This window comes from Pelodiscus sinensis, chromosome 21, assembly GCF_052426305.1.
Source record: "Pelodiscus sinensis isolate ZL-2025 chromosome 21, ASM5242630v1, whole genome shotgun sequence".
NCBI classification, from domain to species: Eukaryota; Metazoa; Chordata; order Testudines; family Trionychidae; genus Pelodiscus; species Pelodiscus sinensis.
In genome coordinates, this window is record NC_143072.1 from 16,784,788 (window position 1) to 16,810,055 (window position 25,268).

General features: G+C 48.4%; 1 protein-coding gene across 2 annotated transcripts in view; it reads left to right on the plus strand.

Annotated features, from left to right (window-relative positions):
* The first annotated feature begins 394 nt into the window (after window positions 1–394).
* MNT (MAX network transcriptional repressor) overlaps window positions 395–25,268 on the plus strand; it is a 105,691-nt gene continuing 80,817 nt past the window's right edge. For both annotated transcript variants that reach the window (XM_006138575.5, XM_006138576.5), the window contains exon 1: window positions 395–658. In XM_006138575.5, coding sequence (XP_006138637.1) covers window positions 586–658 — 73 coding nt within the window. In that variant the 5' untranslated portion in view covers window positions 395–585. The remainder of the gene's footprint in view (window positions 659–25,268) is intronic.

The following is a 25,268-nucleotide window of genomic DNA, read 5'->3' on the forward strand; positions in this document are numbered from 1 at the left end:
TAAAGTGTAGATAGATGTGTTTGATTTATTTATTTGTATTTATTTAAATATTTTACCCCCCATTCTATTTGATTAGTGATAGATAGTTCACAACTAAGTTAGAACAAAGTTCCATGAAGATAGTCTTATCTGACCGTTTGAGTGACTCACTCAAATCCATCAAGAAAAGGAGAATTAAAAAAAAAACACATTTAATTGATCCCAAATAAGAGCCTTGGCCGATCTGCTCCCTTTTGTAGCAAGAGTTTTCACTCAAACCTGCAGTGGTTAAACTCCACCCCTGCAAAATGGCATTGACGAGTTCCAATCCAGTGACCTACACCGATCCAGGCTGGGTTTTGTCTGCAGCTGTCTGTATAGTAGCCGAGGGCAGTGTTAGGCCTTTTTTCTTGTTGTGTTTCTGTTACATACTCATCGCCATCTTGTTGCAAACCCTTTTCTTGTCTGGAAGATTCGCAGGGGATCGGGGGTGGGGGGGTGGTTTGATCAAGCATTTTGACTTGGGAGAAGAAAAGAAGAAGGAGACCTCCCGGTTTTTTTAAGTCTCCAAGATTTTGGATCCTCCACTGAAAGGCAACCCAAGAGATGAGCATTGAGACGCTTTTGGAAGCGGCCAGATTTCTGGAATGGCAAGCCCAGCAACAACAGAAAACACGTGGTAAGGGGGGGACAGCATGTAAAATCGGAATTAGAGCGGTTTAAAGACACAGGACACCATTTCCCCAAAGCGGGGGGAAATATAGTCTTTATTTTTAGAAGAAAGCAGCCTTACTTTCAGCCACCCGCCGCTGCACTGCGTGTTACCGACTGGGTCTGAGGCGGGTGGAGGGTACCCCTTGCTTCCAAAGCGGATTTTGTAAGAAAAAAGCACGGTCTGCAGTCCGTTCCAAATCATTCTATGGAATGATTGCAAAGGGGCTTGGAGATAAACCAGCCTCCCTTTAGCCTTGGGAATCAGCTCTGGACCAGGCAAGTCTTTAATTTGGGATGGAGTGGAGCATTTAGTAGCGATGTGCTGACACATGCTTGTGGGCGATCGGAGAGGCTTGGTTTTCCGGAAGATTAGCTGTCTCTCACCTTTCCTCTCTCATTCATCTGTATGTATGTACAATGCACAGACTCTTACTCGTAGGAGGGGAGTCTGCCAAAGCACTTTTTTTTTTCTTTGCTGAAATGGTGAAAACGATCGTGTTCAGAAAGGAAGAATCACCGAAGCCTTATTTTTTGGGTCAGAACATAAAGCTGTGTTAAGAATGTGTATCTCTGCTGGTGGGTTGGGAGGGAGTAGTTATGCGCCAAAATGACCCCCTCCCCTCCCAATCTGCCTTCATAGATTTGCTTTGCAGTTGAATTCTTAGAATGATCCTTGTTCTATTTAACGTGTGCATGGCTTTTTTTTGTTCCTTGTGGGGGAAAAAAATCTATATTTCAGGGCTTAGGGCGGTGGCAGTTCTCCAGCAGAGCTGAGCGAGGGGAGGTTGCTTTTTGCATAATGAAATGACATCGAGTGTCATATGATACACGCCACACAGTTCCTCCCTCCCTCCCTTTTTTGTGTGTCTGCCTTCCTGGAAATGTGCAGAGGGGAACCTTGGGTGGTTCTCCTTCCTCCCCCCCGCCAATGGTGGGATGGGGTGGGTGGGGAGAGCCCTGATTCCGTCTGCGGGGGGCGGGGGGGGGGAAGGATCAGGCCAAGGCTGGGATGCCTTTCCTTTCGCATTTGGAATCTAGGGTGCTGCTGGCTCGCCGCGTTCCAAACTAGTGCGTTCCATTGGGGGGGGGGGGGGGGGGATGACGTGTCAGGCCCCGCCCTCTACCACGTGCGCCGCCGACACTCCCTGTGGGGCTTTTGTTGGGTTGGGCCACAGCTGTGCTTTCGTTCTGAGCGGGGAGTGTGTGCCCGGTGGGGGAAGGGCTGCTCCATTCCGGGGAGGGGGAGGAGTCAGAAGTGCAAGGGGGGGGGGGGGTTTAAAGAATAATTTACACCCTGCTGCTGGTCTGCTCATTCATGTGCCAGTGCAGTTTATCCGGGCATCTCTTGCTGCAGGAAGAACCAGGCTGCACCCCCAGGAGTTTATAGTATATATGGGATTAAAAATAGAGCAGCAAGAACTATACTTCGGTATTTTCCCTCCAGCTTATCTCCCTCCCCCCTCCCCATGTGATCTTCATCCTGCAGATAGTAAGGGGTGTGCACTAGAGTGGTGATTATTTCATTTCTTAGGTTGTGGTGACATTCACTGTATGCCATCCAGAAGTCAGCCACTTGCAGCCCACTGGGCCGTGTGTGGCCCATGAGGTGTTTTTGTTTACCGTTGCCTGGGCACCGGGTTGCCAGAGTCTGCTGGTTTTTGCCCACCTAGTTTTTTAAACTTGAAGGGCACACAAAGTGAGGGGCGTGCTGATTTCACACAAAGCTGAGTGTGAGAACCACGCACTCCCTCTGCATTGAATCAAAGTGGTGCTACAATTCAGTCGGCCCATCCCACATATCCTAAGTGCACAAGTACACTTGGCTAAAATACCCTGTCCCAGGAGACGGTCTTGGTTACCACTATCTTGTGGCTCGCTGAGATGAAGGAGGGCTGCTCATGCGGCCCACTCACTGGCCTAAGTTGTCCTTCACTGTGCTACACAAAGGCAGGCTTTTAGGTGCATCAATCTGTCTTCCAATTCCCACTGGCTTGCAGGGAGATGCCTGCAATGTTTTGATCAAGACGAGAAGGGTAGTTTTAAAATCATCATTCTGGGTGCTGCTGCTTTTGTGTGTGTGAGAGTGTGTCTCTCTCTCTCTCTCTCTCTCTCTCTCCAATTCTTCCTTTGTGGGGATATTTTTGGTGGAGTGGATGTGGAAATCTCAGTCTACTTGAGTTTTAGATATTGGCCTGTATCAAGATGTGCCAAATAAAAAATGAACCCAGGACTTTTATTGGCATTCATAATAGTGGGAGTGTATGGGCAGGATTAGACCTCCTGCAGGAGGTACCAGAGGGTTAGGCATCCCCACTTCCAACCTGTTATCTTTTCATCACATGGTAGCATAGTTGTAGGTGCGGATGATACCTGGCTACTTGGCAAGAATGCCATCTTTCCTGATTGATCGCCGAACTTGCTATCAACCTTAACCCTGGCATCATTCACTTTTTCTGTAACAAGTGTAACCTTTTCAAAACGAGATTAAGTGTGTATCTATGTGTGGCTAGATTAGCAGTGCATTAATACAGTAAGTGGGCTTTCAATTAATTCTAATCAAGCAAAGGTGCTTGAAAATATTACAGTTGCATTTTGGGATTCCCCTTTTTATTTATTCATTTTATGTGTGTGTTGTCAAAGCAGTTGGAGCGATAATGCAGCATTAGCTCAGTGACACTACCTGCTGCAAAAGCAAGAAGGAACAGCTCTCTTTGTATGTCATTACTGTGGGATGCAGACGAAAATCTATTGTTTCACTGATGAGTCATGCAGGAGATAGTGGATGTGGTGAAGAAAGGCAGCTTGGAGACATGAAAGACCAGACAGCTTTCTGGTTAACTAAGAAGGAAAAATCATCAGTGTAGGCTAGTGGGCTAACATGTCGTCTTCTGAGCCAGAGCTAATGTCATCGCTGAAGCTGGGAGTTGTACCTGTAAACTGAAGCTTTAGGATGCATTTTTTTAAAAAAAAAAATCCATGTGCACATTTAAGATGATGGTTTTACAGCCTCCATATTCCAACTTGCTCCCTGGTTAGTGTTAATGTTCCTAGCTCCACAGCAAGTGCACCCTAGAAATAGAAGAGATGAAATATGTGAGACGTGGTGGCAGGCATGCATGGGACGATAATTTCTCAGGTGCCCCAAAATATGGGAGGCATAGCGCAGAACAAGTAGTGGTAGGGTCCCAGCTGTGTCTGGCAAGGTGAGGTCAGCAAGACACAACAAAGGAATGTCACAGGCACACAGGAGCAGGTGGGGATTGCATGAGAGAGCAGGAACAAGAATGACTCCGGTCACGCAGCTTGTTAGCTGCAGGGGACATTTGTTAAAAACAGGGTTTGTGGCGGAACAGAGCTTGAGGAAGGTGATTAAGCAGACAGGGCCAGAGGGGGCTTTCCAAGCACAAAGAGTGCCATGACCAAGCACAGGGGTGCCTTCTTAAGTCTGTAAGCCCTTTGGGGGCAGGGATGGTCTTTTTCTCTGCTTGCTGGCGCCTGATCCTGAGTGGGCTCTTGGGGTGCTACCACACTAGAAATATTTACTACTGGTGCTAAGAGAGGAGGTCTCCATGCTGGCAGAATAGGGAGGTCACGTGGCAAGGGAGAGTCCACGTGAAAGGAGACCAGGTCAGAGACACAGGGGCTACGTCTAGACTGGCATGATTTTCCGCAAATGCTTTTAACGGAAAAGTTTTTCCGTTAAAAGCATTTGCGGAAAAGAGCGTCTAGATTGGCACGGACACTTTTCCGCAAAAGCACTGTTTGCGGAAAAGTGTCCGTGCCAATCTAGACGCGGTTTTGCTCAAGAAAGCCCCGATCGCCATTTTTGCGATCGGGGCTTTTTTGCGCAAAACAATACCACGTTGTCTACACTGGCCCTCTTGCGCAAAAGCATTTGCACACGAGGGCTTTTGCCCGAACGGGAGCAGCATAGCATTTCCGCAAGAACACTGACAATCTTACATGAGATCGTCAGCGCTTTTGCGGAAATTCAAGCGGCCAGTGTAGACAGCTGACAAGTTTTTCCGCAAAAGCAGTTGCTTTTGCAGAAAAATTTACCAGTCTAGACGCAGCCAGGTAATAGCGGTCTAGTGTACAACTTTAAAGGAGACAGCGAGTTGTATGGACTAGGGGGATGTAATAGTGTAGTCGATTAACCAATACGCAAAAGGTGATAGGTTAATGCTATAGACTACACGCATTTTCCCTCCCCACACATGTTGCCAGTAATTTTTCAGCAGCCTGGCCAGCAGCCTGGCTCAGTCCTGGCTTGCGATGGGTCTGGGACCAACCCCTGCTGTGACTTTGCATTTCAAGTGTATTAGGAGCCAGGCAGGCAGGCAGCCAGAGTCAGTTTCTGCTCATCCTGGTCCAGGAGCTCAGACTGCCCCCCAGATGGGCTGCTGCTACCCCACGCTGCTGTCTCTGAGTGGCAGGGGGCTCCTTGAGAGTGGGGCCAGAGCGTACTGGCTGTCAGCCCCACCGCCGGGGACTATAGAATAGTTGACTAACCGATAAGAATTCTTGAGGTTACTCGACTATTCAATTAACCGATATTTAGCATTCCTTGTATGGACTTGGTGTGTGGGCCAAGGGGGAAACAATTGAGCAGCTCAGCGGCTGGGGAGTGACAAAGCAGAAGTGATGGGCATGAAACAATATTTTGAGCCACCGGAAACGTGTGGGGCTGCGAGTGGAGTCAGGAAGAGAGTCTGCCAGCACTGCTGGGGTCTGATGTCGCTCTAGCAGGGGCCCGCAGGAATGTACCGGCCCCGTGGGAGAGCAAAGCACGTGGCTGCTGGGGAGATCCTGCTGTCCAGTGCCAACTCTAGACTCATAGGACATCTGGCTGCCCCCCTCCATTCCATTGCCAGAGAGGAGGAAAACTTTCTGCCGTGGCAGCCACCCAGCCATGGGACTGAACAGGAAAGAGCTATTGCTCTCAGAGTCTCCTCTGCCAGGGGTGGTTTTTTTTTTTTTTTTTGGCAAGACTATTACGTGTAGAACGTGGAACTGTGCATGTGACAGAGCTTGCCGAGTCAATATCAGCGTGTTGTTTGCTGCTGTGGGGAAAGATCCAGACACTAGCGAATGTTTTGTAGCATGGATGGTCATTTTCTGTGTATTTGCACAGCACTTGGCTCAATGGGGCTGCAGCCCGTTGGCTCTGCCTCCAGGCTCTTCCACAATACACCCCTTCAGTGTAAAGGAGGAAGGAATTATTTTGGGGAAGGTGAAAAGAAGGCCGGTGCGGTTTTTGCAGATCCCTGTAAATGTTGAGTGTGGCAGTGGAACTTTTCACATCGGTATTTGTTACCCAAAGTTCCATACTGTGACTCCGTACTGTGTGGGGGTACGTCGGCAGATACCGAGACTTGCACAAGTCTTGTGTCGAACCAGGGGGAGCAACGGAAGAGTGATGTGGAACGTCAATTCGCAGGTGAGGAGACAGTGGCTCGGATGTGCAGCCTCAGGAAATTGACAGTTAAGCCACAGGGGACATGAATTCTGTACCTGGCTCTGTGACCTGTGCGACGCGAGCTTGGGCAAATTACTTTACCTCTCTGTGCTTCACGCGTGACATGGGGCTAGCCGTGCTGATATGTCTCCCCGGGGTGTCGTGAGGCTTAACTCACTAATGTCTGGCAAGTGCTTTGAGGTCCAAGGGTGCAAAAGGGCAGAGGATTACGAAGTAATATTAAAGCACTTGATTCTTCTTTGACACCAATAAATAACACAATCTCGGGACCAGAGCTATCTGGGGGACAAATGCTAATACAGTGTAAAGCATGTAGCTTTCTCTTCAGCGCTAAATTACTAAGGTCCTCTCCTTGCCCCCTCTCGGTCAGTGGGAGTGGACAAGGCCAACTGACATCCTTGGGGGGAGGCCTATTGTTTCAAGCTCAGGGGGCCGATGTGTTCAGCCAGTCCAGAAATCAAGATGGACTGAACATTCTAGAGCGCTTCATAACAGGAAGCGAAAGAATATTCCAAGGAGACACATGGCCAGTTTGAATTCCATCAAGGGCTGTGCTCCCACCTGCCCAGGCTCAGTGATCTCCACCCATCTGGGCAGGTACAACGGAGGGACCGTTCGTGGCAGCGAGTTTGGGTTGAGAAGATCTGCTTGAAAAGAGAGGAAGCCATAAGATCCATGGAAGGGAGCCATGGTTATTTCTGGTTGACTGGTTGGGAAATCAGGCTAGAAGCTTCTATCACCAGATGTTCTGTGGGGTTTTTTTGTTTTTTCCAGACTGACTCTGTTAGTGGATTGCAACTTGAATAGTCTCAAGCTTTGGGGATCAAACCAAGGAAAAGCCACTGGGAAAGTTTCACTTGCTGAACAGGAATGACGTCACATTCTTAAGGGAGTCAGCTGATTTCTGCAGAAGAGCGAAGGGGATCTCTACCCCCATCAATTGCATCAAACAATTGCTTAGGAGATCTCTAAAGCATCTATACCAGGCTTGACTAAATGAGCTATGCAGCCTGCACTGAGCCGGCAAATGCTGTATTTGTAGGACTGTCACGTCACTGTCAAATCTAGTGTATAAAACATTTGTCAGTTTCACAGCAGAAACAGCCCTCACTCCTTAGTAGTTTGTCTCTTTGGTTTAATTGTGTGTCTCAGAAGGCTGGATTCCCTGATCACACATGTGGCTTCCAAATGTTTTGTAAAGCTGACACAAGTATTTCCAAATATTTTGTTTTCCCAGCAGTTACACTGATGCCTTTTCTCTTGGCCAGTCTGCATTTGCTTATCTGGCACACATGGCTTTTTGTTGCTCTCCCAACCTCTGTGATGTGAAGAAAAAACTAAAACAGGTAGGGGATTTAGGGGATTGTTTATATTAACTCAGGGGTGGCCAAATACCGGCCCACGGAAGCTCCTGGTGGGCTGCCACTGCTATAATTACTTGCGCCTCCAAAGGTACAGTCGATTGAAGCTTCCGTAGGCCACAGATTGCTGTTCCTAGCCAATGGGAGCTGTGGGAAGTGGCAGGGACCAGGATACCACTTCCTGCAGCTTCCATTGGCTGGAAACGGCTATCCGTAACCAATGGGAGCTGCAATCACCCATACCTGCAGAGGCTCAAGTAAATAAAGTGGCAGCAGCCCGCCGGGTGGGCTAACGCTGGCAAACTGATGGTGTTTTATTGTTGATCCCTGCCTTAACTGGTAATCTGCCTGTTCACCTCATTTAGTTCTCTAAGGACCCATGTACATTAGGGGAATTGTGTTTGTAACAGTTTGGTCTTGTCTTTGTGGATGAGATAAAATGATGCCATCGGCCATGTTAAATATCCCTCAGCAAAACCAGTTTCTAACCCCATTGGGAATCTGCTTTGTTGTAACCCCATGCTCCACAGTGGTAAATCGTTTGGAATACATGGCTGTAAGGCCTTGTCTGCACGGAAGTTGAAACGGTGTTTAAAAATGGTTCTTACTAGAAATGTGCTTGGATGCTCTGCCTAAGGCACATACTAACCTGGTTTCAAATAGCAGCTTGAACAGGACATAAATGTGTTATTAACTGGTATACAACAGCATTACAAGGTTAGGTAGTGTGAATGCTGGTGCAGACAGGATTTAAAAGTTGTTTAACCGTGGTTAAAACAGGTGCCACGTTTTCAGCCTTTGCTAAAAGATGCACCAGGGTCTGCGAAAGATGCACACATGGGAAACTGCCATCGCCATTCTGCATCGGAGCACAGACTCGGTAGCACACAAGGATCAAATTGGGGGATTGTGTTTTAGGGGTGGGAACTAGGCAGGTATTTTCTCTTTAAATGGACACTCTCCAGAAGTTCCTTGTAAGTTGCATACACACTAGGGATGTAAAAGGATAACTGTTTACATGGCTAACTGGTAAGCCTGGGCTTATCGGTTAGTATGAACGGTTACATGCAGGCTCCCACCCCGCTCCAGAGAGCTGGCTGCCGCCTCGTGCTACAGGTCCGTGTAACTGTATAACCATTGAATGTCAGCAGTTACATGGTTACCCAATTAGCTGCTTTTTAACATCCCTAAATTACACACTTTCTTTCTCTCTCTCACTCTCTCTTCATAAGGTCTATATATAACATAACAGTATCTGCTTCCTTACTAACATTTATTCCTGTCTTAATCTTTTGTTCTTGTAGTGTTGCTCTTAATTGCCAGTTGCATGGGCTGGTTTCTCTTTGTAGAGTTGCTTGAGATTGCCTAGTTGTCTGATGGGGAAATTGAAGCGCAAAGAGACTAAGTGTGGGGGACCGTTGGAGACAGCCAGCATCCTGACTTTAAAAGTGCTGAGCTCCCGTGTTCCCCATTGCAGGTCCCCCCAGAAAATGGGGCTGTGACACGCCCAAGCGCACACGGCAAGTTCCTGGCAGACTAAGCAAAGGTCTTGACTCTCAGTCTCCCCCTCTCCCCACTGGCCTTGTCCCCTTTTGTCATGAGCGTCATGCTGCATGAGTCTTTCAAAAGCTTTGACCCTGGGCTTCCCCCAAGACTATAGTGAGGATTTTTTTTTTTCTTCCCTCATAGGATTCCAGGTCAATTGCCTTTGAGCTCCACTGCACTCAGAGATGTGCCATAACGGATGCATGGCAGGTGGATATAACGAAGCTGATGTAAACACCAGCTTGACTTGTATCAGTCCACACAAGCCTGCTGGAACCACAGACTCAGCAGGCTGGTGGCAAGGAAAGAATTGCCTCTCGTATCCCTGCCCTATCCTGTTCCTTTACTGCTGGACTAAATAGCTCGGTGTCCCCCTCCTTTTGTTTAACTGGATGATGAATGCAGACAGAGTACAGCATGTTAACCTGTGTACAGATAATCAGGACAGGTGATATGACGAGAGGGAGAATATCTCTGCATAGCTTGGAATTTAAATTTTCTCTCAATCTGGTGCTGTCTTCACCAGTCTTTTGTATTTGATACACTAAAAAGGAAGGGTTTTGTAGCATTGTGTAAGGAGATGGGATTGTTTTGTGGGCTGAGCAGAACATAAGAACATAATGCTGGCCATACTGGGTCAGACCAGTGGTCCGTCTAGCCCAGTATCCTGTCTGCTGACAGTGGACAATACCAGATGCCCCAGAGGGAGGGATCACAACAGGTAATCATCACGTGATCCCTCTCCTGCCATCCATTTCCAGACAGACAGAGGCAAGGGACACCATCCCTACCCATCCTGGCTAATAGCCATTGATGGACCTAACCTCCATGAATCTATTAAGCTCTTTTTTGAACTCTTCTAAAGTCCTAGCCTTCACCACATCTGCTGGCAAGGAGTTCCACAGGTTGTCTGTGCGCTGAGTGAAGAAAAACTTCCGTTTTTTGTTTTAAACCTGCTGCCTATTCATTTAATTTGGTGTGCCCTAGTTGTTATATTGTGGGAATAAGTAAATAACTTTTCCTTAGTCACTTGTTTCACACCGGTCATGATTTTATAGACCTCAATCATATCCCCCCTTAGTCTCCTCTTTTCTAAGATGAAAAGTCCCAGTGTTTTTAATCTCTCTTCTTGGGACCTGATCCAAACCCCTAATCATTTTTGTTGCCCTTTTCTGAACCACAAACTCTTGGCTGCTTTTCCTAGCTCTGCTCCTGTCTCCTTGGGTGGCCTTGGGAAAGCCGTTTAAATTCCAGGGGTGAAAGCCTGACCCCATTGAAGCAAATGGCATAACTCCAGTTTGACTTCAGTGGTGCCACATTTTCACATGGCGTGTTTATTTCCCTCTTTGTAAAGTGGGGGAAATAGTATTTGTTAGGGATGTTAGATATCATTTAATGTAATAATCATGTCACTGCACCAAATCTTAGCGGTTACACAATTATTTGATGGTCCCTGGGTGCAGTGCCAGCATCCAGTGTGCGCCTGGCCTCACTCCTGGGGAGCCCCCTCCAAGCCCACACATCGCAGGGTGGCAGGTGGGAGCCGATCTGTGAAGGGAGTTGGTTTAAAAACAGTTTCCTTGTGCAGACCGGCTCCCGGGTGCCGCTCCTCACTGCTGCCTCTGATACAGAAGCAGCAGCGTGGGGTGGTAGCAGCCCCTGCCTGCGGGGGGAAGGAGGAGGTGGGCGGGTCCGCAGGAGCCGATACATGCGGGGAGCCAGCTTGAAAGCTGGCTTCCCATGTGTATTAGCTCCCACCTTTCTCCTTCCCCGTTTCCGCTGCTGCCTCTCAATCAGAGGCAGCATCACGGTGGGGACGGGGAGGGGGAATAGGAGCTTTTGGGGACCATTTAAAAGCTGCCTCCCCACTGGCACCAGCTCCTGCCTCACACACCCTCTCCCTGCTGCCTTTCATACAGTTGTTTGGATTAACTGATAAGCCCAGGCTCAGCGGTTAATCATTTACACGACTATACACTCACATCCCTAGTGTTTATCTGGCTCACAGGGATACTGTGCCATCAAATTAGCCACATTTTGGGTTATCCCTATAGTATAGGTTGAACCTCTCCGGTCCAGTACCCTCCGGACCTGACCAGTATGAAACCAGAGTATTTGCCAAACCATAGGAGGTCAATATTGTCTAGCAGCATTATCAACACTTCCACTGCTTCCTGGGCTCTTAGAAAGCATATAGGGGCAAATTAGAGCTAAATAACAGCACAGAACACTGACAGCCCGGACTGGTGGCTGTAAACTAACTTTATGGGACCGTGGGAAACTTGGCCACACCCACGATAAGTGGACACGCTCACTAAAATTGTGCTGGACCACGGATGGAGCCGGACAAGAGAGGTTCAACCTATGTGGAAAGGGGTGTGTGTGTGTGTGTACGCACGTACCACATGGCCTCCTCGCCCCTCATGGGGGGGTGGGAGCTGCACACCCTCCCTGCACCCCCAGCCCCATCACACACCCCCTCAGCCGATACCCTGCACCACCCAGCCCCCTCACTCACTACACTGCTGAGACCTCACACCTCCAACCCGTCACTTACCCCTTCTAAGAGATCCCATATCCCCAGCCTTCTCCTGCCCCCTGGCCAGACACCTATCCCCAGAGAGGGGGTTGGTGAATGCAGCGAGCAGTGGGTACAGCCCCCTAGTGTGTGTGTGTGTGTGTGTGTGTGTGTGTATTCATGCTAATTGAAAGTGTGACAGAGAGAGAGAGAGAGAGAGAGAGAGAGAGAGAGAGTGTATGTGTGTACGTACACCTACACACATACTTAGGGCTGTACTTTCAACTGGTATGAATTGACATGATTTTGTTGGGAGTCAACAGATCTGATCCTTAGTATTTTATACATGAGTGTTTGATAGATGCATATGCTGGGCTTCTATGAAAGACTCGAGGAAGAAAGGATATCGGCTGCCTCCAACCCCCTCCCCCTCGGCCACATGCATAGGGTTTTCATAGAAACGTAGAATACTAGAACTGGAAGGGACCTTGAGAGGTTATCAAGTCCAGTCCCCTGCCCTCGCGGCAGGACTAAGCCCTAGATCATCCCTGATAGATGTCTATCCAACCTGCTCTTAAATATCTCCAGTAATGGAGACTCCACAACCTCCCTAGCCAATTTATTCCAGTGTTTAACCATCCTGACTGTTAAGTTTTTTCTACTGTCCAACCTAAACTCCCCTTGCTGCAATTTCATAACACTTGGTCGGTGGGGATCTGTAAATACTTCAAACTCACCATTTTACAAATTCTGAATCTTGTTGTTCAGGACTTGAGATGCCCAAGAATGAATTGTATGTAGTGCCTGCATAATTCCATCGGGAATGTAGTAATTGTCTTACTAGAACAGATCAAGAGTCCCTCTAGTCCAAACAGTGGTCTGTATTAGCAGCTGCAGAGGAAAGTGTAAGAAGTCTTCTAGTGGACAGTTACGAATCACCTGCCCATAGGGGATTTTTCTTAATCTTTGACAGAAGATGCTTTGGTTTATGCCCTGAGGCATAAGGGTTTAGAGCTCTTTTTTTAAGGCATTTTCATCCATATAACGTCTAATCTATTTCATGTTTAATCTCACAGAGCTCTTGGTCTCGATGATATTTTGTTTCGGTTGAGTTGCACAGGTTAAGTATGTGTGTATGCAAATGATGAGGGACTCCCAGACAGTGTCTGTTTAAAGAGCAAAAGGATTTCCTTTGATCAGTTTCCACCCTGTTGCTTTTCAGTTCTGTCCAGCGTCCCCCTTATTTTTGTATGATGAGAAGGTGCAAATAGTTGTTCCCAATTTCCTGTCTCTGATCCATTTGTTAGTTTACATACCTGTGACACAGACCCTCTGATTTGTCTCTGTCTAAAATAAACAATCCCAACCCTGCTGTGTACGGAAGCCGTTCTGTGTTTCTCGTGTTCCTGACCCATTTCGGAACTGCCTCTGTGTCGGCAGACTCCTCTTGGCGCTAAGGGGGAGGGGCAAAGTTGAACGTAGCATTCGAGGACAGGGGTGCTGTGGGTCCGTATAATGACCCTAGAGCAGGGGTTTCCAACCTTTTTTGGTCCCCATACACCCTTGGCTTTTAGTAAACCTTCCTGTACCCCCTATTCAATATGAAAGGAAATAAATTCTAGAATCCACAATTTTTTTCACTAACACTACTACTTTTGGAATATTTCAGTTAGGATAATCTAGTTATTTACCACATATTCCCCGTATCTCCTTGACAAGCTTCTCGTATCCCCTGGGGATACTCGTAGCCCAGGTCGGGAACCCCTGCCCTAGAGCCTTGAAGAACATGGGAGGTGAGTGATTAATGAAGATTTTTTTAGGGATTTAAAAATCTGTGATTTTCCCAGTCAAAGTGGGGCAGCTGCTTCTTCTAGTTCTTACTTATCCAGAGAGAAGCAGTTTCAGCTTCCAACCACAGATGGCCACTCTCTCTTGCATGACTATACACCTCTGCTGGCTAGGAAAGCAGCTTTATTTCTTACGAGGGTCTGGTTTTAATTTCCCTAGTACAACGTACAGGTCCCTACCAAACCATGAATAACCTTGGTATGTTTCAATGTGTGCATTAATCCCAGCAGCATCCTAGAATCTCTTGGCTCCCCCTCCTTCTTTCTGCTTCTTCAGTCTTTTTCATAAGAGTCGCAGCATCTGATTTGAAAAAGCCAACTGTCTCCCTAATGGCACCTCATGCAAGCCAAGAAAGTGGCGATAGCCCCTTGGAAGGCGATGGGCGTCTGTACCCGGCGTTAGCCTAGTTGTGCACGGCACACTTGAAATCCTTCTGGGAGCATCTGTGTGTGAATGCTGTGGCTGCCAATGGCATGCTTGGTTTCCCTGGACTATACGAGGAAGAAGTTTTGGTGAGTCTGAGCTTTCTGTTAGATCTAGGTTCTGGGCAGTTTTGTTTGTGCTAAGACACTGTGCTGTTTAGCGGGAATGAAACCCAGATTCCCTTTACCACTCCCAGCACCCTTCAAAAAGGGTTGGAAGCTGTTGTCCGACTGTCATACAGGGCCGCTTGAGTTCACCATCCATTACAGCAGGGGTCTCCAACCTTTTTAAGTGTGAGATCACTTTCTGTATTTAAGTGCAATCCACGATCTACCTCAAACTCAAACACCCTTGCCTCGCCTTCTTCCCGCCCCTTCTCCAAGGCCCTGTCCTTGCTCACTCCATCCTCCCTCTTTCTTTCACCCTCACTCACTTTTATCAGGCTGGGGAAAGAGGCTTGGGGTGCAGGAGAGGTTCAGGACTGGGACCGAGGCTCGGAATTCAGGCTCCAGCTTGGCACCGCTTACCACAGCAGGCTTCTGGGTGATGGTGCAGGGGGCTAAGGCAGGCTCCCCCCTCCCCTGGCCTTGCATCACTCCTAAAAGCAGGCAGAAAACTCTCTCCAACCCTGCCCCTCTCTGCTCTATGGAGATTGGGTATGGGGTGGAGGGAGGGGTACCCTGACATCAGCATCCCCCCTTTCTCTTCTCATGCCCTGCGCAGCAAGCAGGAGGCTCCCGGGGAGGGGGACACCTCCAAGGCAGAGGGCAGGAGCAGCACAGCAGTGCTGAGAGGGGCAGATGAAGAACCAGCACTTGATAGCCTCCCGGCCAAACCAGTCAGAATCACCTGTCAGAGGTTCCAAGATCTACCAGTAGATCCCGATCTACTGATTGGTGACCCCTGCACTACAGGATAGCTAGGTTTTGTCCCCTGGTTCATTCTTTCATTCCAATATCCATCCAGTTTGTTAAAAATGCCTCTCTAGAACTCTAGGTAGCTTCAGTAGTTTTTAAATGCTCTGGTGAGAATTCATACGGCCCAAAATTCAGAGGGTTCTCCCGTCAATTCACAGACAAAATCCTCTGTTATCAATGGCTTGGTCCCCCGTTCCCATTGTGGAAAGCTGAGAATGTATAAGCCATGCAGTTTTCCCCAAAAGTCAGGGAAAGCCGCGGAGGGGCTCCGGCGGCGGGGCAGCTCAGGCGCGCCTGGGATGCCCTGCCGCCGGCTTCCCCCGAGGCTTTGCAAAGCCGCATACCTGGCGTATAAGACGACCCCCGATTTTGGGGGGATGTTTTTTAACATCAAAAGTCGTCTTATACGCCGGAAAATACGGTACCCCAAATGTCCTCTAGCAGCCCAATAAGCAGGGGAAGTGTTGGTAATGCTGCTAGACAATTTTGGCTTCCTGTGGTGCAGAAAATTCTCTTGTTTGGAACCAGTCAGGTCCTGAGGGTGCCGGACTAGAAAGGTTCAACCTGTAGAAGAAAGTGTTTATTGCTTGCTTTGTCCTTCCTGTTGCATAAAGTAATGCCTAACAATTAGACCATTGAAAGAGACAGATGGTTAATAAACAGATACAGTGGTGCCATGACTCAGTGTGAATTGGAGTAAGTTACTTACCCTGTCTGTGGCTTACCTTCCAGAAGCTCTGAAATGGAAATATTAATTCTCTCACCTGCCAGAAGGATTATGTTTTCTTTAGAAGTAAGTTTTATTACAGTAATCACCAATTACTACACACAGTCAACCTGTGGAACTCCTTGCCAGAGTATGTGATGAAAGCTAGGACTTTAACAGGGTTCAAAAAAGAGCTAGATAGATTCATGGAGGTTAGATCCATAAATGGCTATTAGCCAGGATGGGTAGAAATGGTGTCCCGAGCCTCTGTTTGTCTGGAAATGGGTGACAGGGAAGGGATCATGTGAGGATTACCTGTTGTGTTCCATTTCTCTGGAGCATCTGGCATTGGCCACTGTCAGAAGACAGGATACTGGGCTAGATGGACCGTTGGTCTGACCCAGTGTGGCTGTTCTCGTGTTCTTATGTTCTTATGATTTATATTTACAACACAGTCAACCTGAATATTTAAATGTTTCTTGGTTCCACTGGATTTCTCCAGGCAATCCACCATCCCTCATATGAGTGTACTTCAGAGACTGGATGGGACTGTATTCCAGAGATCATGCAAAGTTCCCTCTTGCTTTGGGGTCCTGCAGGGAAGCCATTTAGATGACATGTAGATGCATATGAGAATAAACTGTTTCCTGGCTATTCCTTCAAAAAAAGCAGCTGATGCCCAATAGAAAAAAAAATTGAAATAAACATCCTATTTAGAAACCACTCTGGTGACTAGACTCCCAAGGGCCTATCATATGATGTGGCACAGTCAGTAGTAAATATGTGGTTGTTCTGTCTGCTGAAACCAAAGTTCTGCAGAACTGGGCTTTATGTAGCGTTGTACCTTCTGCTGATTTCAGACTGCCAGTTCCACGGTGCGCACCAGGGAAGGCGGCTCGGTTATTAGGTAGCCTTATCTTTTGAAGGCAAGACAGTTAGAGCTTTTGTATAAATTGTGTCGTGATGACTAGCAGAGAGGACTCGCAAAGGGGGGAAAAATAAAGCCTAGTCTTTGGCTTTGGTTTCATTGAGAGTTTTTCTCATAAGAACAGCCACACTGGGTCAGACCGAAGGTCCATCTAGCCCAGTATCCTCTCTTCTGACCCTGGCCAATGCTAGGTGTCGCCAGATGGAATGAGCAGAACGGGGAATCCTCAAGTGATTCCACCCCTGCCAGCTTCTGACAGAGGCTAGGGACACCATTCCTACCCATCCTGGCTGATAGCCATTGATAGACTTTCCATGAATGTTTCTAGCTCTTTTTTGAACTCTGTTAAAGTCCTGGCCTTCACAACATCCTCTGGCAAGGAGTTCCACAGGTTGACTGTATTCCATGAAGTAGTAGGGATGTTAAATTTAGATGAATTAGCCAATTGAATAGTTGATGCAATTTGTCCATAAGGACACCTCTGCCTTTGAAGTGTAGCAACGGCCCCAGGGGCTGTTGCTATACTTCAAAGGCAAAAGCGCTGTGGGGAGCATGGGGCCAGCAGGGGACTCAAGCAGCCCCCTGGTGGCCCCGTGTGCCCCGTGGTGTTTCAAAGTGGCAGCGCCACCTGGAGCCCGGGGTCAGCTTGGTCCCCAGCTGACCCCAGGCTCCATGTGGTGCTGCCGCTTTGAAACGCCGCATGCAGACAGGCATCAGGCTCCCCATGGCTTTTCAAAGCAACCGCGCCACATAGAGCCCTGGGTCAGAGTCCCTAGCTGGCCCCGGGCTCCAAGTGGTGCTGCTGCTTTGAAGCACCCCCTTCACTTCCCCCCCCCCCCCTTGCTGCCTCTTTCTATTAAAGGAGCAAGGGGGGAAAGTCACTAATCTACTGGGGTGTCGACTATCCGATAAGCGTTTGTTTATTGGATAGTTCACAACCCTATAAAGTAGTACTTCCCTTTGTTTGTTTTAACCCTTTTCCCTATTTCTTGTGGCAAGTAGGCACCAACCTGTAAATAAGATAAAAAAACACCCCTCTCCAAAAGAGGAGCATAATACACAAACCTCTAGATTTGCTGCGGTGGGAAACTGCCAGCATCCAAGACCCGATGGACCAAGGGTCCTGAAGTTTCCTGCGTCCAGGCACAGATCATCAGAAGCCACTTTGATAGACCAAGGCCCGCAAGGACACGTGTTCTTAGGGACGAGTTTTCTCTGTTATCTAGAAGCCAGGTGTGATGTGGCAACTGGAGTTCCTTCCAGCTGTGCCTGGCTGGGAACCTCGCATGTTATTTGGGAGAATCAACCAAATCCCTGTGCTCTGGCTCCTCCTCCCTGGGGCAGCAGCATCTCGTTGGTCCAACCGTCTTGTTCTGGACACGCATGCTAAGCTTTCAGGGCATCTCTTCAGAGACCGGCTTTGGCTCCGTGACTCGGGGGATCCCCATGACACCACTCCCGGGGGCTTTTGAGAACTCCCCTCCCAGGCTGGCGTAAGATCTCTCAAGCAGAATCCTTAGGAGAATAAGGTTAAACTGGGGTGCTAAGGCTCCACCCCCAGCGCCCCTCCCCCCTCCTTGATTTTTAATTTAAGGGCCCTACACTCAGCCAGGAGTGAGCTTATATGGCAGCTAGCTATGCACATCTTAAAACCCCAGCAACTGGTGCTGGGAGTATCCTCGAGCTTGGATCTCTTTCGCGGTGTCAGATCCCGGGCCCTTGGATCCGTTCTATTTTTCCTTTCCGCTCAGCACTGCATTGGGGCAAAGAGTTCTGGCTCCTGACTTGAAGGAGGGTTTCAAGAGCAGATTGGCGGTGAGGAGAAGTTTGCCCTGCCCAAGAGGCTGTCTGTCCCCCCAAGAAAGAGAGGACATGTGTATCCCTTCCTCTCCGTGGGCACCTTGCAGCTTTGTACAGTCATTTCCTTCTCTGTTTGCTTGGGGGAGGGGATGTTACGAGTGTTGCTTACTTTTCCAATAGTGTTTCACATAAGCACGTCATAGCGAAACCAGCAATAAGCTGTAGTAGTTGATGCTGCAGGAGGCCTTTCAGCATCATCTGATTTGATTTGCTTACATACACGTGCCCATTCTGCTGCTGATTGGGGAAACAAGGACTCAAACCTTTTGGCGGCCTGGTAACTAATCTGCCTCTGAGTTGCTAGTAGCTGCTAGTAGCTCAGTGTTGGAAAGGATGGCTTTGGGCAATGGGCGTGGGTTAGACATTGCTACCCTTCCTAGAACCACCGTTCAAATCCCAGCAGGTTTGATTCCATCCGTTAGGGCAGGGGCTTGGAACCTTTTTTGGGTCAGGGGCCACCGACCACGGAAAAATCAGGTGAGGCTGATTGTACTGACTGATACGCTCTGGGATGGGGCCAGAAATGAGGAGTTCAGTGTATGGGAGGGGGCCAACATGCAGATTTCTGTCCACCTACCTCATGCAAGGAAGATGTTGATAAACAGGAGAGGGCTCAGCGAAGAGCCAAAGGGATAGAAAACCTGCCGTAGAGCGGGGCTCTCAGACTCATGGCCCGTGGGCCATCATCAGCCAGAGCATTTTTGCAAACCGGCCTGGGAGTTCCAGCAGCCGGGTGGGCGTGTCCATCTCGATCCCCAAGCCCCGCCCCTTCCCACCACTGCCCTGCCCTCTCTCCCCCATTGCACCCCATCCCCTGAAGGACAAGGCCTTGGGAGTTAGTGGCGTGGGGTGGCAGCAGCGGTTGGCCCCAGGAACTGCAGGGACGCGGGATGAGCGTGTGCCCTGAGGAACGTTGGAACCATTTACCAGAGTCATGGTGTAGTCTCCGTCACTGGCAACTTTTAAATCAAGAGTGGATGTTTTTCTCAAATGCAGGCGTTAGGAAGCATTTTGGGGAAGTGGATAGCTTGTGTTATACCAGAGGCTACTCTGGATCACGTGGTTCCTTCTGACCTTGGCATCTGTGAGCTATGACTACACAGACAAAGAATGGCTGATCCGTAGCAGACGGGTGGGGAAGGCGTTTGCATCTCTCATAGAGGAAGGTGTGGACAGTGCAAGCTGCCAAGCCAGGAGAGTATTATAAATAAACAAACCAGAACTCCTGGTGTCCAAGATGTGCCTAAAGCCAGGCGGGTACCAAGTGCAGCTGGTCAGTCTCTTTTTCCCCCCACCCCCCGCCACGGGTGTTGTGGGTGAGCTAGTGAAGAGTACATGTGTAGGGTGTGGAGGATTGTGCCCGTGTGTCATAACTCTGCATAAAAACGATCACAGATAAAAGGCCCATAGGAATTTTTAAAGGCAAATTGAACCAGAAGGTACATAGTTTTACCCCCATGTATCTTGCTTCTTCCATTAGAACTAGTGCCTCCAGCCAAGACCAGATGTAACATTTTGCTCTGATACAGTGAAAGAGGTTTTTTTTTTTTTTTTGAGGTGACGTCCTCCTCAGTCTCTCGCTGCTCATAGATTCCCCTGTCTGCTCTCCAAAAAGCAACTCTCCTTCAGCTTGTCTCATGGACAACATCAGTCCTGTGTTAGGTTTGGTACATTCCTGAAACTGGGATGCTCTTCCTCCCATATGAATTGGGCTCCTCGGTGCCCAGGAGAAAGGATTTGAGGATCCTACAAGCAGCCTCTGTGAAGTCTGAGGTGGTAGTATCCTGCCTTTTCTAGGGTTGAACAGAGTTGACTATTTTTTTAAAATTAAATTAATGGAGATTGCCTATCTCCTAGAACTGGAAGGGACCTTGAAAGGTCATCAAGTCCAGTCCCCTGCCTTCACAGCAGGACCAAGTACCATCCCTGTCAAATTTTTGCCCCAAATCCCTAAATGGCCTCCGCAAGGATTGAACTCACAACCCTGGGTTTAGCAGGTCAATGCTCAAACCACTGAGCTATCCCTCCTAAGATTAAATCTCAGGATTTAATACTACTTAGCACCTATTTCATCCATCAGTTTCAAAGTGCTTTCAAAGAGGAAGATAACATTTCATTGGCCCCATATGGGAAAACTGAGGTGGAGTGATTTTGGCCAAGGTCACACAACAGGGTGAAGAAACAGAATCTAGGTTTCTTGATTCCCACCTCCGTGGAGAATAAAAGAGGGGACGGTTGGGGTCAGGTCAGGTTGGAAAATGATTCAGCCCTCTCGGGCGTGGGTTGGGCCAGGTGGACTTGAGTCCAGGATAGGTTTAAACACTGCACCCAAGCAGAGCGCTAGTCCAGTGCCCTCTTCACTGTAGTAGAGATCCTGACTGACCCGATGGGAAAAGGGTGCAATGCAGCTGAACAGAAGGGAATTCGGTAGAGACGGAAGGGCGAAATTGGGGTTGCATTTTGTCATTTTTATCTGAACTACCAAATCTCAGGATTTCATACCTTATTCTGCCTCCTAGCCACACCTGTCTGCAAGCCCACTGCTCAATTCCCAGCTGTCCTCTACCTTCGGGTCAGCAGGGAACCACTTTGGGAGGGCAGGGTCGGCCTTTTCCGTCATGGACTGTGAGTTCTTGCCATCGGTTCCAGTGGGATTTTACCTTCAAAAACCTCCCTCATCTTCTCTGCTTCTCTCCATAACCTGGGGTCTGCAAAAGCAGAAAATAAATAGTCTTCCCATTGCCAACAGTGGGGTTCTGGTTGGTTTGCAGTTTTCCATTCACAATTCAGAGAGGTCTCAGTGGATTACAGGAATGGGGCCATAAGATGCATCGTGAGTGTTATTTGCCTGACAATGGTAATCCAAAGATATTGTGCTGCTTTTGAAGTCTTAGAAGTCTGGGGGAAAAAAACAGCATCCTCCTCCATTCTTTGTCCAAGCCTGTTCTCTTTTCCTATTCCCAACAGGGGGACTCCCACCAGAAAGATCAAACCAAGCACGTATTCGTTTCAGAACTCCATTGTTTGTAGCTACGCTGTCCCGCCCAGACATTTGTAAGCAAACTTCAGCTGCATGGCATTGTCCTCCAGACAGCTGATTATTGCTTTAGCCCACTTGGAATGCTGGGAGAGGAGGTGTTTGCTGTAACATAAGACACTTAGGGTGAGCGCTGCACTAAAACGGGAAATGACAAAAATGCACCAACACAGTTGGTCTCCACAAGCTGGCCTAAGGTCCGTTTCTTGTTCGGGAGGTTTAAAACGGTTAAAAATGTAACCGTTAAATATCTTAGTGGTTACACGTGCTGCGGACTCTGCAGAATAAAGCTAGACTGCAGAGCCTGGGGTGGCAGCCGGCTCCCCATGTTCACTGGCTTCAGCTGCTGACCCTGCTTCTGGGGAGCCAGCTGTCACCCCACGCCTGCAATACAGGGTGGCAGCCAGCTCCCTGGGAGCCAGTGTATGTCAGGAGCTAGCTTATAAACTAGCATACTGGTTCCTGGCCCCGCTCCCCGGGGAACCAGCTGCACTGCAGGCTCTGCAGTATAAGCTTTATACTGAAGAACCAACGGGGCGGCAGCGGACTCCCCAGGAGCAGGGCCGGGAGCCGGCATCTAACCATAACTGAAACCAATAAGCTGATGCTTATCGAGTAACCGTTAAAATGGTTAACCTCTTACATCCCTATTTCTAGCACAGCTCTACAGGATTTGTCTGTTGCATTTCTCCCACTCCAACCCCATGAAGCAACCAAACTAAAGGGAAAGGAATTCTGTGTTTATTAAACTGTTATTTTACTGCTTATTCAGTATACACGGCTAACCTTTCTAGAGAGGGACCTGTTTGCAAACTGAGAAACAGAGCATCATCATCTCTAGTTAACAGTAAAAGAGATTTTCAAAGGCAGTTTGGCACCCAATCCCCATTCAAATCCAATGGGATTTTCCCTTTCTAAACTGACCCCTAATTCCCTTACATTCTTTTGGAAATTCAAGCCAAGAGGCACAAAAATGGACATAAACTACACGATTATCAGTATGAAATAAATATCTGAGTTAAGATTTATCAGAGGTAAAGGAAAAAGAATTAACAGGAGGGACCCATCTCCCACCCATTTAAACTGGTGTAAATCTGGAGTAATACTGATGTGTGATCTATCAGAGCTTTTGTGTGGCATGTGCAAATTAATACAATAATTTCTTTGCGTTCCCCACTACCTGAAGCATTAAATGGTTCAAATATACATTGAAATGTGCCTGGATGTGCCATCTGGTTTTCTTTGCATTGACTCCAGGAAGTTCTGATTTACACCAAGGGCATGTCTACACAGCAGGGCGAAAGCCAAAATAAGCTACGCAACTTGAGCTAGGTCAATTGTTCAGCTGAAGTCGAAATAGCTTATTTTGGCTTTTGGCGCTGTCTACACAGCAGGAAATCCGAAAGAGCACTCTTCCTCCGACTTCCCTTACGACGAGGGCTACTGGAGTTGGAGTAAGAAGTCCTCCAGTTCAGTGGTGCACAATCTTTTTGATCTGCAACCCCCGTGCTGTGGGGGCCCCACCAGCTGGCCAGATCTAAGTTCCACACTGTGTGGCCACCAACAGCCGGGCTCAGTCCCTGGCCTGCCGGATCTAAATACTGTTACCTCCTGGGAAGACATCCATGAACCTCTTGGGGGTCACGAGCCATGGGTTGCACACCACTGCTCCAGCTCAAAATTATTTCGACATTGTCTGCTTGTAGTGTAAAGGCGGACGATGTTATTTCGGAATAACGCTACTGTGTAGACACAGCCCATGAGAATTAGGCCAGTGCATAAGTGCATGTGCACTTCTGGCATGTTCTCTCAATATTCCAGCATATGTATATCAAAGATGGCGGATTTAGCACAGGCAGATGCTCTTGACATGTCAGTTGTGAAAGCTGATGGTCTGTCCAGTTAGCAACACGACAAACAGCAGGAATCCTTCATATTGTACTCTTGCAAAATGTGTTTTCCTGGAAGGCCGCAGCCTGCTCCTTCGGTGAACTTCTGCATTCCTGACAGCAGCCGCTCCTGCCGAGTGGTAGCAGGAGGTGTATATAGCTCTGTCTGCAGAACTACTACTTGTAATTGCAGCTTGAGGAAATTTCCAGGCAAAGTAGGCGTTAGACATAAACCCAGGCGATTATTACATAACAAAGTTAAGAGTCCTTGATGTGAACCAGTGAGGCCCTAAAATAGCACCAGTTCACTATCAGAGACTGTTGACCCTGCTACCTGTGTCCTCCTCATGTGACATGATTTGCTGTCTCTTCTCTTCCTCTTGCTGCTAGTGCGGCAGTCCTGCTCCTTTATTAGGTGCAGCCGCTCCAGTTGGGGCTGCAGCTGAACTCAGATCCTCAGCCCGAGGGACTGAAATCCAGCCACGGAACATGGACAGCTTGAGCGGGGGTAGTGAAAGTTTCCCAGTTCCAGCATGTGACCTAGAGAGTCCCCGAGGGATTTGAGAGGAGTTCCGCTTTCATAGTCCCCTCAGGCCTGGCTGCCTCTACTGAGAATGTAAACGGAGGGTGACCGTGATGGGGGTGAATTTGGGGATGTTGGCCCCTGTTCAGGAATCCGAGCAGGCCAGAAATACCGGGGCCTTGTGAATGTCATAAACATCCCGTGTGTTCTAGGGATGTCAAATCCAGCTTCCGGCTCCATGTGAAGCTGCTGATTCCCAGCCCAAATGGCCTGGGAGCCAGCAGCAGGCTGCGGGCAGGGGACGGTTCCCAGATAACCGTTACCCAATACGTGGTGCTAACCAGGTAACCAGTTACCCATTCATATCCCTAGTGTGTTCTGCATATTGGATTTGTATGAGACCGTCTAGGTGAACTCATACAAAAGTGGGCCTTGATGAGTGTGTGTGGACTGTCATATACGAGAGATATGCCATGTGCTTCTGTATTTGTACATATGATACAGATGGGGAAAAAATTGTCTGAGGCCACCCAAGTTATTTCATATAGACTTCTAAAGAGCTCTCAAAGGACTTCTTAAAAGCTCTTAGAAATATAAGACTGGAAGAGACTTCAAGAGGTCATCTAGCTCATCCTCTTACACTGGGGTGTTTGTCTGACCTGGCCTTAAAATTCTCCGATGATCAGTTTCCACAGCCTCCCTATTCCAGTGCTTAGCTATCCTGAACGTTCATTTTCCCTAATATCTTACCTGACTCTCCCTTACTGCAAACCAAGCTGCTTGCTTCTTATCCTACTCTCTATGGCCAGGGAGAATGATTGATCATCAACTTCTTTACAACAGCATTTTACATATTTGGAGACTCTTATCTCTAAACCAAACATGCTCATTTCTTTCCGCCTTTCCACACAGGTCATGTTTTCTAAATCTCTTATCGCGTTTGTTCCTCTCCTGTGGACTCTGTCCAATTTGCTCACTGCTTTCTTAACATGTGGTGCCCACAGGAGACTCCAGCTGAGGCCTCACCAGTTAGGCACAGGTATAAGCTTGAGGAGGAGGTTCGGCAGAGACTCTACTTCCCTGAGGTCTGTCTGGTGTAATTAAGAGAGCTGTCTTGGCCACACTTTTCCCCTTTGCATATTCAGGAGCAAATGCCAGTTCAGTTCCTTTGTGTTTATAAATAACTCATGTCATTGATCTATTGTGTTATAGATTGGCTAACCCATCCTTGAAATGATTCCTCTAGCCCTGCATTCGTGACACCAAAGGCCTAGTGGGCAGCTGGTCAGTAGCCTGCTTTGTGCTGCATTTACATAAATGTTTCTGAGCAAGAGGACATGCCTGTCAGCCAGGGGCGGCTCATGAGCCTAGGCGAGCTAGGCAGCTGCCTAAGGCGCCGCTGGCCCGGGCACCTGATGATGACATCACGACCATTGACAGCCGTGCAGGCAGGGGCGCCGATTGTGCAGCCCCGCCTAGGGCGCCAGCTGCTGCAGCCGGCGCCAACTGCTGCAGCCGGCCTCAGGCCGCTCCTGCTGTCA